This window comes from Rhinichthys klamathensis, unplaced genomic scaffold (genome assembly GCF_029890125.1).
Source record: "Rhinichthys klamathensis goyatoka isolate OS25496 unplaced genomic scaffold, OSU_Roscu_1.1 h1tg000462l_1, whole genome shotgun sequence".
NCBI lineage: Eukaryota > Metazoa > Chordata > Actinopteri > Cypriniformes > Leuciscidae > Rhinichthys > Rhinichthys klamathensis.
The window spans coordinates 527,501-540,000 of NW_026606951.1; the positions used below are offsets into that span (position 1 = coordinate 527,501).

Below are 12,500 nucleotides of genomic sequence, written 5' to 3' on the forward strand. Positions count from 1 at the left end.
TTGCTGCCCTCGTCCTTCACTCGTCTTCTTCCCTCGTTTCTGCAGGAGTGTTTGGTTCGGTTGTTCTTCCCAGTCGTCCCAGTGTGGCGTCTTCTCCTGAGCAGGGCGACTGGTCCGGTCGAGCGGCCCGTGAGCCTCCGTCGGGCGTGTTCGGACACGCGTTCACCAACACACACTGCGACTCCGACGGCAGCCCTGACCCCGAGGAGCCTCAGGTGCGTCTCGGACAGCCACACACACACCGGCCGCGTTCACATCTACACCTGGCCATTTAACTCGCGCGCAAAACTGGAATATGGCAGAAAACGTTTGCGAATAAAGCAGCGTTTCCATCACATGTGTTCGAGAGAACAAAATCATCACTTCCTGGTGCAGAATATCAGTAATAAACGTTTCTGCAATCGGGCTCTTTTTTATGGAAGCTTGTTTCAGCCACAGAAGGAGAAATAAAAACATAATTGTGAAATTGATTTGAATTGAGAATAGATTGGCAGAATTGCGAGATATAAACTCGCAATCGCGTGATATAAAGTCGCAATTAAGATAAAAAAGTCAGAATAGCGAGTTTATTTCTTTTTTCTCACAATTGCGAGTTTACATCTCACAATTCTGACTTTATAACACGCAATTCTGAGAAATAAAGTCACAATTATCTTTTAAAATGTTTTATTCTGTGGCGGAAACAAGCTTTAATACTTGTTCCCTCCATCATAAGCGAGTGTGTGTCGAGCGGCGTTTCAGAAACACCAAACCAACATTAGAGATGCTGCGACGCCATTGGTCCACTGGTTACTCCAGTTATCCAATCATTGGCATTTCTTGGCATTTCCATCCAGCTTTTTTGTTTCCAAAATTTTGATAAAAATGTGTGTGCTTCACCCTTTCATTGGAGTCACATGATGTGTGTGTTACAGGAGAGGGTAAAGCTGTCTAAGTTTGCGAGCGACAAAATGCGTCAGCGCCGTCTAGAGCATCAGGACCCGACGAGACGCCACACGCTCCTCGATGATGTGAAAGGTGAAAGGTCAACACCAGTGACAGCCATCACCATTTATTTTATTTATCCTTTATTTAACCAGGAGAATCACACTGAGATGTTGCGATCTCTTCCTCCAGAGAGTCCTGGTCAGCACACACACATCCACACACACATAATCACAACATCACAATATCACAATTTACACATTCACAAACTAAATAAATCTAATCTAAACAATTGCAAGTGTCCTTTAAAACATTGTGAAGAGACGTGTAAAAGTGCTCAAGGCTGGAAGTGCATCGAGATTAAGAACATTTATTGTGCAATTCATTCCAACCGAAGGAGCATAAAAACTAAAACACATTTACCAGATTCTGACAATATCTGTGGGACTTTTAGCCGAATATGAGAAGCAGATCGAGTGCGATAACTATATGTGTAATAAATGAAAAGATGTGATTCTGCTTGTGTTTTCCAGACGAGACCCTGAACGGGTGCGAGTCGCTCTCGGACGAGTCTCCCTCCAGTCCCACAGGACCACAGAATCCAGCGAACAGCCTAAGCCCCGCCCACCAGCCCGCCCCCCCGCCCGGCCCGCCCAATCGGAACGCAGCGCCGAGACTCAGACGCACGTCGAGTCTGAGCCGAACGCGAGCGCTTGTCGCACACAGCTCCGGTGAGAGAGTCGTGACTGTGAAGGCATTTATAATCTTACAAAAGATTCTGTTTCAAATAAATGCTGTTTAATGAAACTTTTTATTCATCAAAGAATCCTGAAGAGTTAAAAGTGTCACGGTTTCCTCAAAAATATGAAGCAGCACAACTGTTTTCTGCAATCCCTTTCTCATGTTTGTCCTCTAGATGAGCTGATCCCTGGGAGCCCGAGGAAAGACGGGCAGGATCCGGCTGAGCTTCGGCCCTTCTCTAAACCGGAGCTGGCACTCACTCAGAGCTTCCGGCTGCTCGGCTCGGACGACTGGTGAGACGGAGCACACGGTCACACGGTCACATGGTCACACGGTCACACGGTCACACGGTCACACGGTCACACGGTCACATGGTCACATGGGATGGGCGATATACTATCGTTTGCGATTATACCGGTAACATATTCTCCTCACGATAACAATTAGTCTTCCCGCGATAATAACGAGTAACCATTACTAGTACTTCTAGATAATAATTCCTCGAAACTCTGAACACAAAATACTGTCAAATAAAACCATAGTTAAAATCATTCACAGAATTTGGTTGCGCTGTTATGAATATTAAATAGTCACGTGACGTCTCTAATTAATATTCATTAACCGAGCCTTTCTTTTTGAATTTGTCGACTAATAAATATTCATACTAAAAAAATGAAATACATTAATTAAGGCGAGACACGGCAGGCAAAAACATAGTTTTTTTTTCACTGGTCAATTTTGAGATTTCGGGATATTTGTCTTCAAAAACATGTCTTCTTTCAGACTTGTGGTGAAAAAAAGTCCGAAATACACATTTAGGTCTTTATTTTACTACACTTTTGTCTGTTTGCGTCTGTAGATTTCTCATAAATTCATCAAAAGTTGGCGTTGTAAATCATCCGTTGCTCCGCGATCGCAATCTGCACCCTGTCATCACACACACCATTAGAAAGCTCTCTCTCTCTTGTACAATGCTGTCAGATCCAAATATGGTTATTTCCTTTTCATCAGCAACCAGTCGTGAAAGTAAAAGGGCGCAAATGCGCAATCTCATTGGCTGATGCTAAATCTTTAAAGCCCGTTTTCTCAAAATGACTTTTCTCTCATACTCAAAGTCCGAAATCTCCACTTCGGTAGCACCTATATACACACCAAACTTTCCAGTCTTGTACCTAGTTATATTATGAAGACATTTACTGAGGGATTTGTAAATATATTATTCCTAGCCCGATTTATATAACATTTTATTCCAAAAAACATGGCAAAAATCATTTTTTGACAGTCTATTCTGACAGTCTATTCTGATTTATAGGATAACAAAAGTAGATATCCATAAATCCCTCTGTAATCCCTTTTTCCCATCTAATATGTGAACACAATGAAAAAAGAATTTTGAACATGGCTTTATCCAATACCCAGATTTCATTGTTTGAAATATATGCAAATTAGCGCATATTTAATTAGATAATGCCTAATTTGCATATTTAAACATTAAATGACAGAAAACTTGTAATACATTTTTTTCTCATCTTAATATAGGTAATCAACTGGGAAAGTTTCATGGTGATATCTGCTAGTTAAAAAAATTACCCTATTCACCTGTAGTGTCTCGCCTTAATAAAAAAATACACCTACAGCAGTGAAATGAGATTTCACTTCCATCAGAAAATTATTCATTTTCAAATCATTGAGTTTTGAACCTCTGTACTACTGACGGTAAATATGATTCTATACTTTCAAATCCTTTAAAAACATTAATTCTATAAAGCTATCCGAGAGAACGATAGAGTTTATTGATATAATAACGATAAAGTCTAGCTGATGACGCATTTCTTTCTGGGACCGCATTCGCAGCTCACGTGCGCCCGAGTTTATTTCTAAACCAGGAACAATCTGAACAATCTGTAATCTACACAGAGAAGATATCGAGATCCATATCGCCCATCGCTGATGCTCACGCCACTGTCCAGCACTGTCCGTCTCATGTGTTCTGTTCCTGAAGGGAGAAGAAGATCGAGGGGCTGAACTTCATGCGCAGTCTGGCTCAGTATCACCCCGATGTCCTCGCCAGCAGGACTCACGACGTGTGCCTCGCGCTCCTACAGGAGGTCAGTGTGAGGACCATCTTCATCATCTTCATCATCCTCATCCACTCACTTCAGTCTGTCCTGCGCCTCTGCACTGCAACACATGCTGTTCCTACTCATGCCTTCGTCTGGTTTACAGTCCAAACTACTAAACATTCTTAAATCCAGATGATTTTTTAAAGTAGTAAGATGCCATAAGATATTATTTCGTGAACAAGCAAAATAGTCGTAATTCGAATGGAAAACTAGATTATTTTTCTGACCCCATTGGCTGATCATTTTGTTTGTTTTAAGAAAAAACTATTTTTCCCCCCAGAAAACAAGATGTAATGTCTAATGGGATTTTACTCATCTAGTAAATGCTTCTTGATTTAAGATTTTTTAGATATTTGGACTGGAAACAAGATTTTATTTTTTTTGCAGTGGTAATGTGTGACGTCATTTGCTCTCACAAACAAGTTATTTCTGTAGCGCTTTATACAATACAGATCTATTCATAGCAGCTTCACAGTGATAAACAGAAAAACAACAGCTTTAAAGTGGCACTATTAAAGTTTTTTCGTATATAATCATTCATGTAGTGTGTACTAAAGCTGTTTGGAGTTTTTGTCTCCTAAAAGAAAGAAGTGATTCTGAACTGAAGCAAGTCGTCAGTAATTCAGTCAGTGTAGGTTTGTAACTCATTAGCATAATGCCCGCCTCTGGTCCTGATTGGCTGAGCAGCGTCTCTTGGCCCCGCCCTCAAACACTAGTGTATCTGAGACTGGAAGAGTTTGGTTCGTGTTGTTCTCCACTGTGATGAGATTGAGACGTGAAACCCACGCCATCGTTACTGTTCGTATCACTGTGATCAAGAGCTGAGATTCAGATATGATAATGAGCGTTCTGACCAATCAGAGCAGAGCAGCTCTCAGAGAGGCGGGGCTTAGAGAGACTGAATCCTCGATGGAAGCGTTTCAGACACTGAGAGGAAAGAGCTGAAGCTGCAGTGGAGATTATGAGGACATTAGTGTGTGTAATGTGTGTGAAGCTGTTATAGGAGGCCAGCAGAGCAACATTAGGAGGCTTTATGATGGCATAATAGGGCACTTTAATGTTGTAAAATTCATCAATTATGAAAGATTGTTTTGCGCTGCTCTCCAGGACTGAGCTCAGTGTAATGCCTGATCTCTGCAGGTGCGTAACCTGCGCTCGGGCGTGTCGCGCGTGGCGGTGGCGGCGCTGGGCGAGATGTTCGCGGCGCTGCAGAAGGGAATGGACCAGGAGCTGGACGGGGCGGCCCGAGTGTTGCTGCAGAAAGCCGGAGAATCCAACGCCTTCATACGGCAGGACGCGGAGCGAGCGCTGGAGCGCATGTGTGAACACTGCTCTCTGACCCGCAGCATGAGCGCGCTACTCACCGGGGGACTGGGGTCAGCACACACACACACACACGACAAGCTTCTGTTTTGCTGTTCACATGCTAAAACGTGTTTGTGTTTGTGTCATCAGTCACCTGAGCTCGGTTGTGCGTAAGTGTGCGGCTCAGCATGTGTGTGTTCTGGTGGAGAGAGCCGGTGCTGCTCGTCTGCTGTCCGGGACCAAAGACCTGACCGACCGCATCCTTCCCGCCGTCTCCAAGCTGGCACAGGACTCGTCTCAGGAGGCCAGGTGAGCAGGGGTCAGAGGTCAGGTGAGCCATGGGGTCAGAGGTCAGGTGAGCCATGGGGTCAGAGGTCAGGTGAGCAGGGGTCAGAGGTCAGGTGAGCATGGGTCAGAGGTCAGGTGAGCAAGGGGTCAGAGGTCAGGTGAGCCAGGGGTCAGAGGTCAGGTGAGCATGGGTTAGAGGTCAAGTGAGCGAGGGGTCAGAGGTCAGGTAAGCCAGGGGTCAGAGGTCAGGTGAGCAGGGGTTAGAGGTCAGGTGAGCCAGGGGTCAGAGGTCAGGTGAGCATGGGTTAGAGGTCAGGTGAGCGAGGGGTCAGAGGTCAGGTGAGTCAGAGGTCAGGTGAGCAGGGGTTAGAGGTCAGGTGAGGCAGGGGTCAGAGGTCAGGTGAGTCAGAGGTCAGGTGAGCCAGGGGTCTGAGGTCTGGTGATTACAGTTTCTGTACCTAAAAATCTTAAAACACTGTTTTTCGTATCTTTGTTCAGTTGTGTCTATTTGTTGCGATTGCTAATTTTTTACTTGAAGTGTATATTAGTTCGGCTAGTTGTTCTTCTATGGTATTTTTAACCCACAGGCAAATGTTCCTTGTTTAAGTGTTCTTTAGCCTGATGATTTGTGTTCATGATATTCAGCTACAATTAAATGTTTTGCAATAACACTAAATGTGAATGATATCTAAGTTTTATTTATTTTTTTCCTTATTGGAATCGAAATTAGGAATCGATAAGAATCGAAATTGTTTAAATTCAAAGGATGCCCAACGCTAGTGATGTGTGTCTCTCAGGTACTTCGGGCGACGGATGCTGCTGTTTCTGTCCTCTCACCGGGACTTCGACAAAATGATGGAGAAGTTCGTCCCGGCTAAAGACCTGCCGGCCATCAGGGACGCCGTCTTCACTCTCAAGACCAAGGTGTGCTGTCAGTCATGTGTGTGTGTGTGTGTGTGTGTGTGTGTACCACAACACGTCTGCAGGGCTCCACGTTAGCGCTTGTCCGGGACAAGTGGAGTTTTTGAATGGACAAGTGAAAGAGAATTTAGCTTGCCCGACCGGACAATAACCTGAAATGTCAATAACAAAAAATAGCTAGGGAATCACCAAAACACGAGAATGATTTTGCATTCTTTTAGTGTAAGTGGCGATTGATAGTGAATAATAATATAATGACGAAGTCTACTCTACTCTACTGTACTCCACCTCTACTGTACCCCACCTCTACTGTACTCCACCTCTACTGTACCCCACCTCTACTGTACTCTACTGCACTCTACTGTACTCTACCTCTACTGTGCTCTACCTCTACTGTACTCTACTGTACTCTACCTCTACTGTACTCTACTGTACTCTACCTCTACTGTACTCCACCTCTACTGTACTCTACTGTACTCTACCTCTACTGTACTCTACTGTACTCTACTGTACCCCACCTCTACTGTACTCTACTGTACTCTACCTCTACTGTACTCTACTGTACTCCACCTCTACTGTACTCTACTGTACTCCACCTCTACTGTACTCTACTGTACTCTACCTCTACTGTACTCTACTGTACTCTACTGTACCCCACCTCTACTGTACTCTACTGTACTCTACCTCTACTGTACTCTACCTCTACTGTACTCTACTGTACTCTACCTCTACTGTACTCTACTGTACTCTACCTCTACTGTACCCCACCTCTACTGTACTCCACTGTACTCCACCTCTACTGTACCCCACCTCTATTGTACTCTACTGTACTCTACCTCTACTGTACTCTACTGTACTCTACCTCTACTGTACTCCACCTCTACTGTACCCCACCTCTACTGTACTCTACTGTACTCTACCTCTACTGTACTCACCTGTACTCTACCTCTACTGTACTCTACTGCACTCTACCTCTACTGTGCTCTACTGTACTCTACCTCTACTGTACTCCACCTCTACTGTACTCTACTGTACTCTACATCTACTGTACTCTACCTCTACCTCTACTGTACTTCACCTCTACTGTACTCTACTGTACTCTACCTCTACTGTACTCCACCTCTACTGTACTCTACTGTGCTCCACCTCTACCGTACTCCACCTCTACTGTGCTCCACCTCTACTGTACTCTACTGTACTCCACCTCTACTGTACTCTACTGTACTCTACCTCTACTGTGCTCTACTGTACTCTACCTCTACTGTACTCCACCTCTACTGTACTCTACTGTACTCTACATCTACTGTACTCTACCTCTACCTCTACTGTACTTCACCTCTACTGTGCTCTACTGTACTCTACCTCTACTGTACTCCACCTCTACTGTACTCTACATCTACTGTACTCTACCTCTACCTCTACTGTACTTCACCTCTACTGTGCTCTAAGGTACTCTACCTCTACTGTACTCCACCTCTACTGTACTCTACTGTACTCTACCTCTACTGTACTCTACTGTACTCCACCTCTACTGTACTCTACTGTACTCCACCTCTACTATACTCTACTGTACTCCACCTCTACTGTACTCTACCTCTACTGTACTCCACCTCTACTGTACTCTAGTGCACTCCACCTCTACTGTACTCTACCTCTACTGTACTCCACCTCTACTGTACTCCACCTCTACTGTACTCTGCTGTACTCCACCTCTACTGTACTCTACTTTACTCTACCTCTACTGTACTCTACTGTACTCTACCTCTACTGTACTCTACTGTGCTCTACTGTACTCTACTGTGCTCTACCTCTACTCTACTCTACGGTACCCTACCTCTACTCTACTCTACTGTACTCTACCTCTACTGTACTCTACTGTACTCTACCTCTACTGTACTCTACTGTACTCTACCTCAACTGTACTCTACCTCTACTGTACTCTACTGTTCTCTACCTCTACTGTACTCTACCTCTACTGTACTCTACTGTACTCTACCTCTACTGTACTCTACTGTACCCTGCTGTACTCTACTGTACTCTACCTCTACTGTGCTCTACCTCTACTGTACCCTACCTCTACTGTACTCTGCCTCTACTGTACTCTACCTCTACTGTACTCCACCTCTACTGTACTCCACCTCTACTGTACTCTACTGTACTCTACATCTACTGTACTCTACCTCTACTGTACTCCACCTCTACTGTACTCTACTGTACTCTACCTCTACTGTACTCCACCTCTACTATACTCTACTGTGCTCCACCTCTACTGTACTCTAGTGCACTCTACCTCTACTGTACTCTACCTCTACTGTACTCTACTGTACTCCACCTCTACTGTACTCCACCTCTACTGTACTCTACTGTACTCTACCTCTACTGTACTCCACCTCTACTGTACTCCACCTCTACTGTACTCTACTGTACTCTACCTCTACTGTACTCCACCTCTACTGTACTCTAGTGCACTCCACCTCTACTGTACTCTGCTGTACTCCACCTCTACTGTACTCTACTGTACTCTACCTCTACTGTACTCCACCTCTACTGTACTCCACCTCTACTGTACTCTACTGTACTCTACCTCTACTGTACTCTACTGTACTCTACCTCTACTGTACTCTACTGTGCTCTACCTCTACTGTACTCTACTGCGCTCTACTGTACTCTACCTCTACTGTTCTCTACCTCTACTGTACTCTACCTCTACTGTACTATACCTCTACTGTACTCTACTGTACCCTGCTGTACTCTACTGTACTCTACCTCTACTGTGCTCTACCTCTACTGTACCCTACCTCTACTGTACTCTGCCTCTACTGTACTCTACCTCTACTGTACTCCACCTCTACTGTACTCCACCTCTACTGTACTCCACCTCTACTGTACTCTGCTGTGCTCTACCTCTACTGTACTCCACCTCTACTGTACTCTACTGTACTCTACCTCCACTGTACTCCACCTCTACTATACTCTACTGTACTCTACCTCTACTGTACTCTACCTCTACTGTACTCCACCTCTACTGTACTCCACCTCTACTGTACTCTACTGTACTCCACCTCTACTGTACTCCACCGTACTCTACCTCTACTGTACTCCACCTCTACTGTACTCCACCTCTACTGTACTCTACTGTACTCTACCTCTACTGTACTCTACCTCTACTGTACTCTACTGTACTCCACCTCTACTGTACTCTACTGTGCTCTACTGTGCTCTACCTCTACTGTACTCTACTGTGCTCTACTGTGCTCTACCTCTACTGTACTCTACGGTGCTCTACTGTACTCTACCTCCACTGTACTCTACTGTACTCTACCTCTACTGTACTCTACTGTGCTCTACCTCTACTGTACTCTACTGTGCTCTACTGTACTCTACCTCTACTGTACTCTACTGTACTCTACCTCTACTGTACTCTACCTCTACTGTACTCTACTGTACTCTGCCTCTACTGTACTCTACCTCTACTGTACTCTACCTCTACTGTACTCCACCCTACTGTACTCTACTGTACCCCACCTCTACTGTACTCCACCTCTACTGTACTCCACCTCTACTGTGCTCCACCTCTACTGTACTCTACTGTACTCTACCTCTACTGTACTCCACCTCTACTGTACTCTACTGTACTCTACATCTACTGTACTCTACCTCTACCTCTACTGTACTTCACCTCTACTGTACTCTACCTCTACTGTACTCCACCTCTACTGTACTCTACTGTGCTCCACCTCTACTGTACTCTACCTCTACTGTACTCTACTGTACTCTACCTCTACCGTACTCTACCTCTACTGTACTCTACTGTACTCTACCTCTACTGTACTCTACCTCTACTGTACTCTACTGTACTCTACCTCTACTGTACTCTACCTCTACTGTACTCTACTGTACTCTACCTCTACTGTACTCTACTGTGCTCCACCTCTACTGTACTCTACCTCTACTGTACTCTACTGTACTCTACCTCTACTGTACTCTGCCTCTACTGTACTCTACTGTACTCTACCTCTACTGTACTCTACCTCTACTGTACTCTACTGTACTCTACCTCTACTGTACTCTACCTCTATTGTGCTCTACCTCTACTGTACTCTACTGTACTCTACCTCTACTGTACTCTACCTCTACTGTACTCCACCTCTACTGTACTCCGCCTCTACTGTACTCTACCTCTACTGTACTCTACTGTACTCTACCTCTACTGTACTCCACCTCTACTGTACTCTACTGTGCTCCACCTCTACTGTACTCTACTGTACTCTACCTCCACTGTACTCCACCTCTACTGTACTCTACTGTACTCTACATCTACTGTACTCTACCTCTATCTCTACTGTACTTCACCTCTACTGTACTCTACCTCTACTGTACTCCACCTCTACTGTACTCTACTGTACTCTACCTCTACTGTACTCTACTGTACTCCACCTCTACTGTGCTCTACTGTACTCCACCTCTACTGTACTCTACTGTGCTCCACCTCTACTATACTCTACTGTACTCCACCTCTACTGTACTCTACCTCTACTGTACTCCACCTCTACTGTACTCTAGTGCACTCCACCTCTACTGTACTCTACCTCTACTGTACTCCACCTCTACTGTACTCCACCTCTACTGTACTCTGCTGTACTCCACCTCTACTGTACTCTACTTTACTCTACCTCTACTGTACTCTACTGTACTCTACCTCTACTGTACTCTACTGTGCTCTACTGTACTCTACTGTGCTCTACCTCTACTCTACTCTACGGTACTCTACCTCTACTCTACTCTACTGTACTCTACCTCTACTGTACTCTACTGTACTCTACCTCTACTGTACTCTACTGTACTCTACCTCAACTGTACTCTACCTCTACTGTACTCTACTGTTCTCTACCTCTACTGTACTCTACCTCTACTGTACTCTACTGTACTCTACCTCTACTGTACTCTACTGTACCCTGCTGTACTCTACTGTACTCTACCTCTACTGTGCTCTACCTCTACTGTACCCTACCTCTACTGTACTCTGCCTCTACTGTACTCTACCTCTACTGTACTCTACCTCTACTGTACTCTGCCTCTACTGTACTCTACCTCTACTGTACCCTACCTCTACTGTACTCTGCCTCTACTGTACTCTACCTCTACTGTACTCCACCTCTACTGTACTCCACCTCTACTGTACTCTACTGTACTCTACATCTACTGTACTCTACCTCTACTGTACTCCACCTCTACTGTACTCTACTGTACTCTACCTCTACTGTACTCCACCTCTACTATACTCTACTGTGCTCCACCTCTACTGTACTCTAGTGCACTCTACCTCTACTGTACTCTACCTCTACTGTACTCTACTGTACTCCACCTCTACTGTACTCCACCTCTACTATACTCTACTGTACTCTACCTCTACTGTACTCCACCTCTACTGTACTCCACCTCTACTGTACTCTACTGTACTCTACCTCTACTGTACTCCACCTCTACTGTACTCTAGTGCACTCCACCTCTACTGTACTCTGCTGTACTCCACCTCTACTGTACTCTACTGTACTCTACCTCTACTGTACTCCACCTCTACTGTACTCCACCTCTACTGTACTCTACCTCTACTGTACTCTACTGTGCTCTACCTCTACTGTACTCTACTGCGCTCTGCTGTACTCTACCTCTACTGTTCTCTACCTCTACTGTACTCTACCTCTACTGTACTATACCTCTACTGTACTCTACTGTACCCTGCTGTACTCTACTGTACTCTACCTCTACTGTGCTCTACCTCTACTGTACCCTACCTCTACTGTACTCTGCCTCTACTGTACTCTACCTCTACTGTACTCCACCTCTACTGTACTCCACCTCTACTGTACTCCACCTCTACTGTACTCTACTGTGCTCTACCTCTACTGTACTCCACCTCTACTGTACTCTACTGTACTCTACCTCCACTGTACTCCACCTCTACTATACTCTACTGTACTCTACCTCTACTGTACTCTACCTCTACTGTACTCCACCTCTACTGTACTCCACCTCTACTGTACTCTACTGTACTCCACCTCTACTGTACTCCACCGTACTCTACCTCTACCGTACTCCACCTCTACTGTACTCCACCTCTACTGTACTCTACTGTACTCTACCTCTACTGTACTCTACTGTACTCCACCTCTACTGTACTCTACTGTGCTCTACTGT

General features: G+C 45.0%; 1 protein-coding gene across 2 annotated transcripts in view; it reads left to right on the top strand.

Moving 5' to 3' along the window:
* The window catches only part of LOC130071833 (TOG array regulator of axonemal microtubules protein 1), a 41,655-nt gene that overhangs the window by 22,001 nt on the left and 7,154 nt on the right, over nt 1–12,500 (top strand). For both annotated transcript variants that reach the window (XM_056236727.1, XM_056236728.1), the window contains exons 11-18: nt 46–215; nt 915–1,017; nt 1,458–1,655; nt 1,841–1,958; nt 3,668–3,773; nt 4,929–5,164; nt 5,244–5,402; nt 6,179–6,305. In XM_056236727.1, coding sequence (XP_056092702.1) covers nt 46–215; nt 915–1,017; nt 1,458–1,655; nt 1,841–1,958; nt 3,668–3,773; nt 4,929–5,164; nt 5,244–5,402; nt 6,179–6,305 — 1,217 coding nt within the window. The remainder of the gene's footprint in view (nt 1–45; nt 216–914; nt 1,018–1,457; nt 1,656–1,840; nt 1,959–3,667; nt 3,774–4,928; nt 5,165–5,243; nt 5,403–6,178; nt 6,306–12,500) is intronic.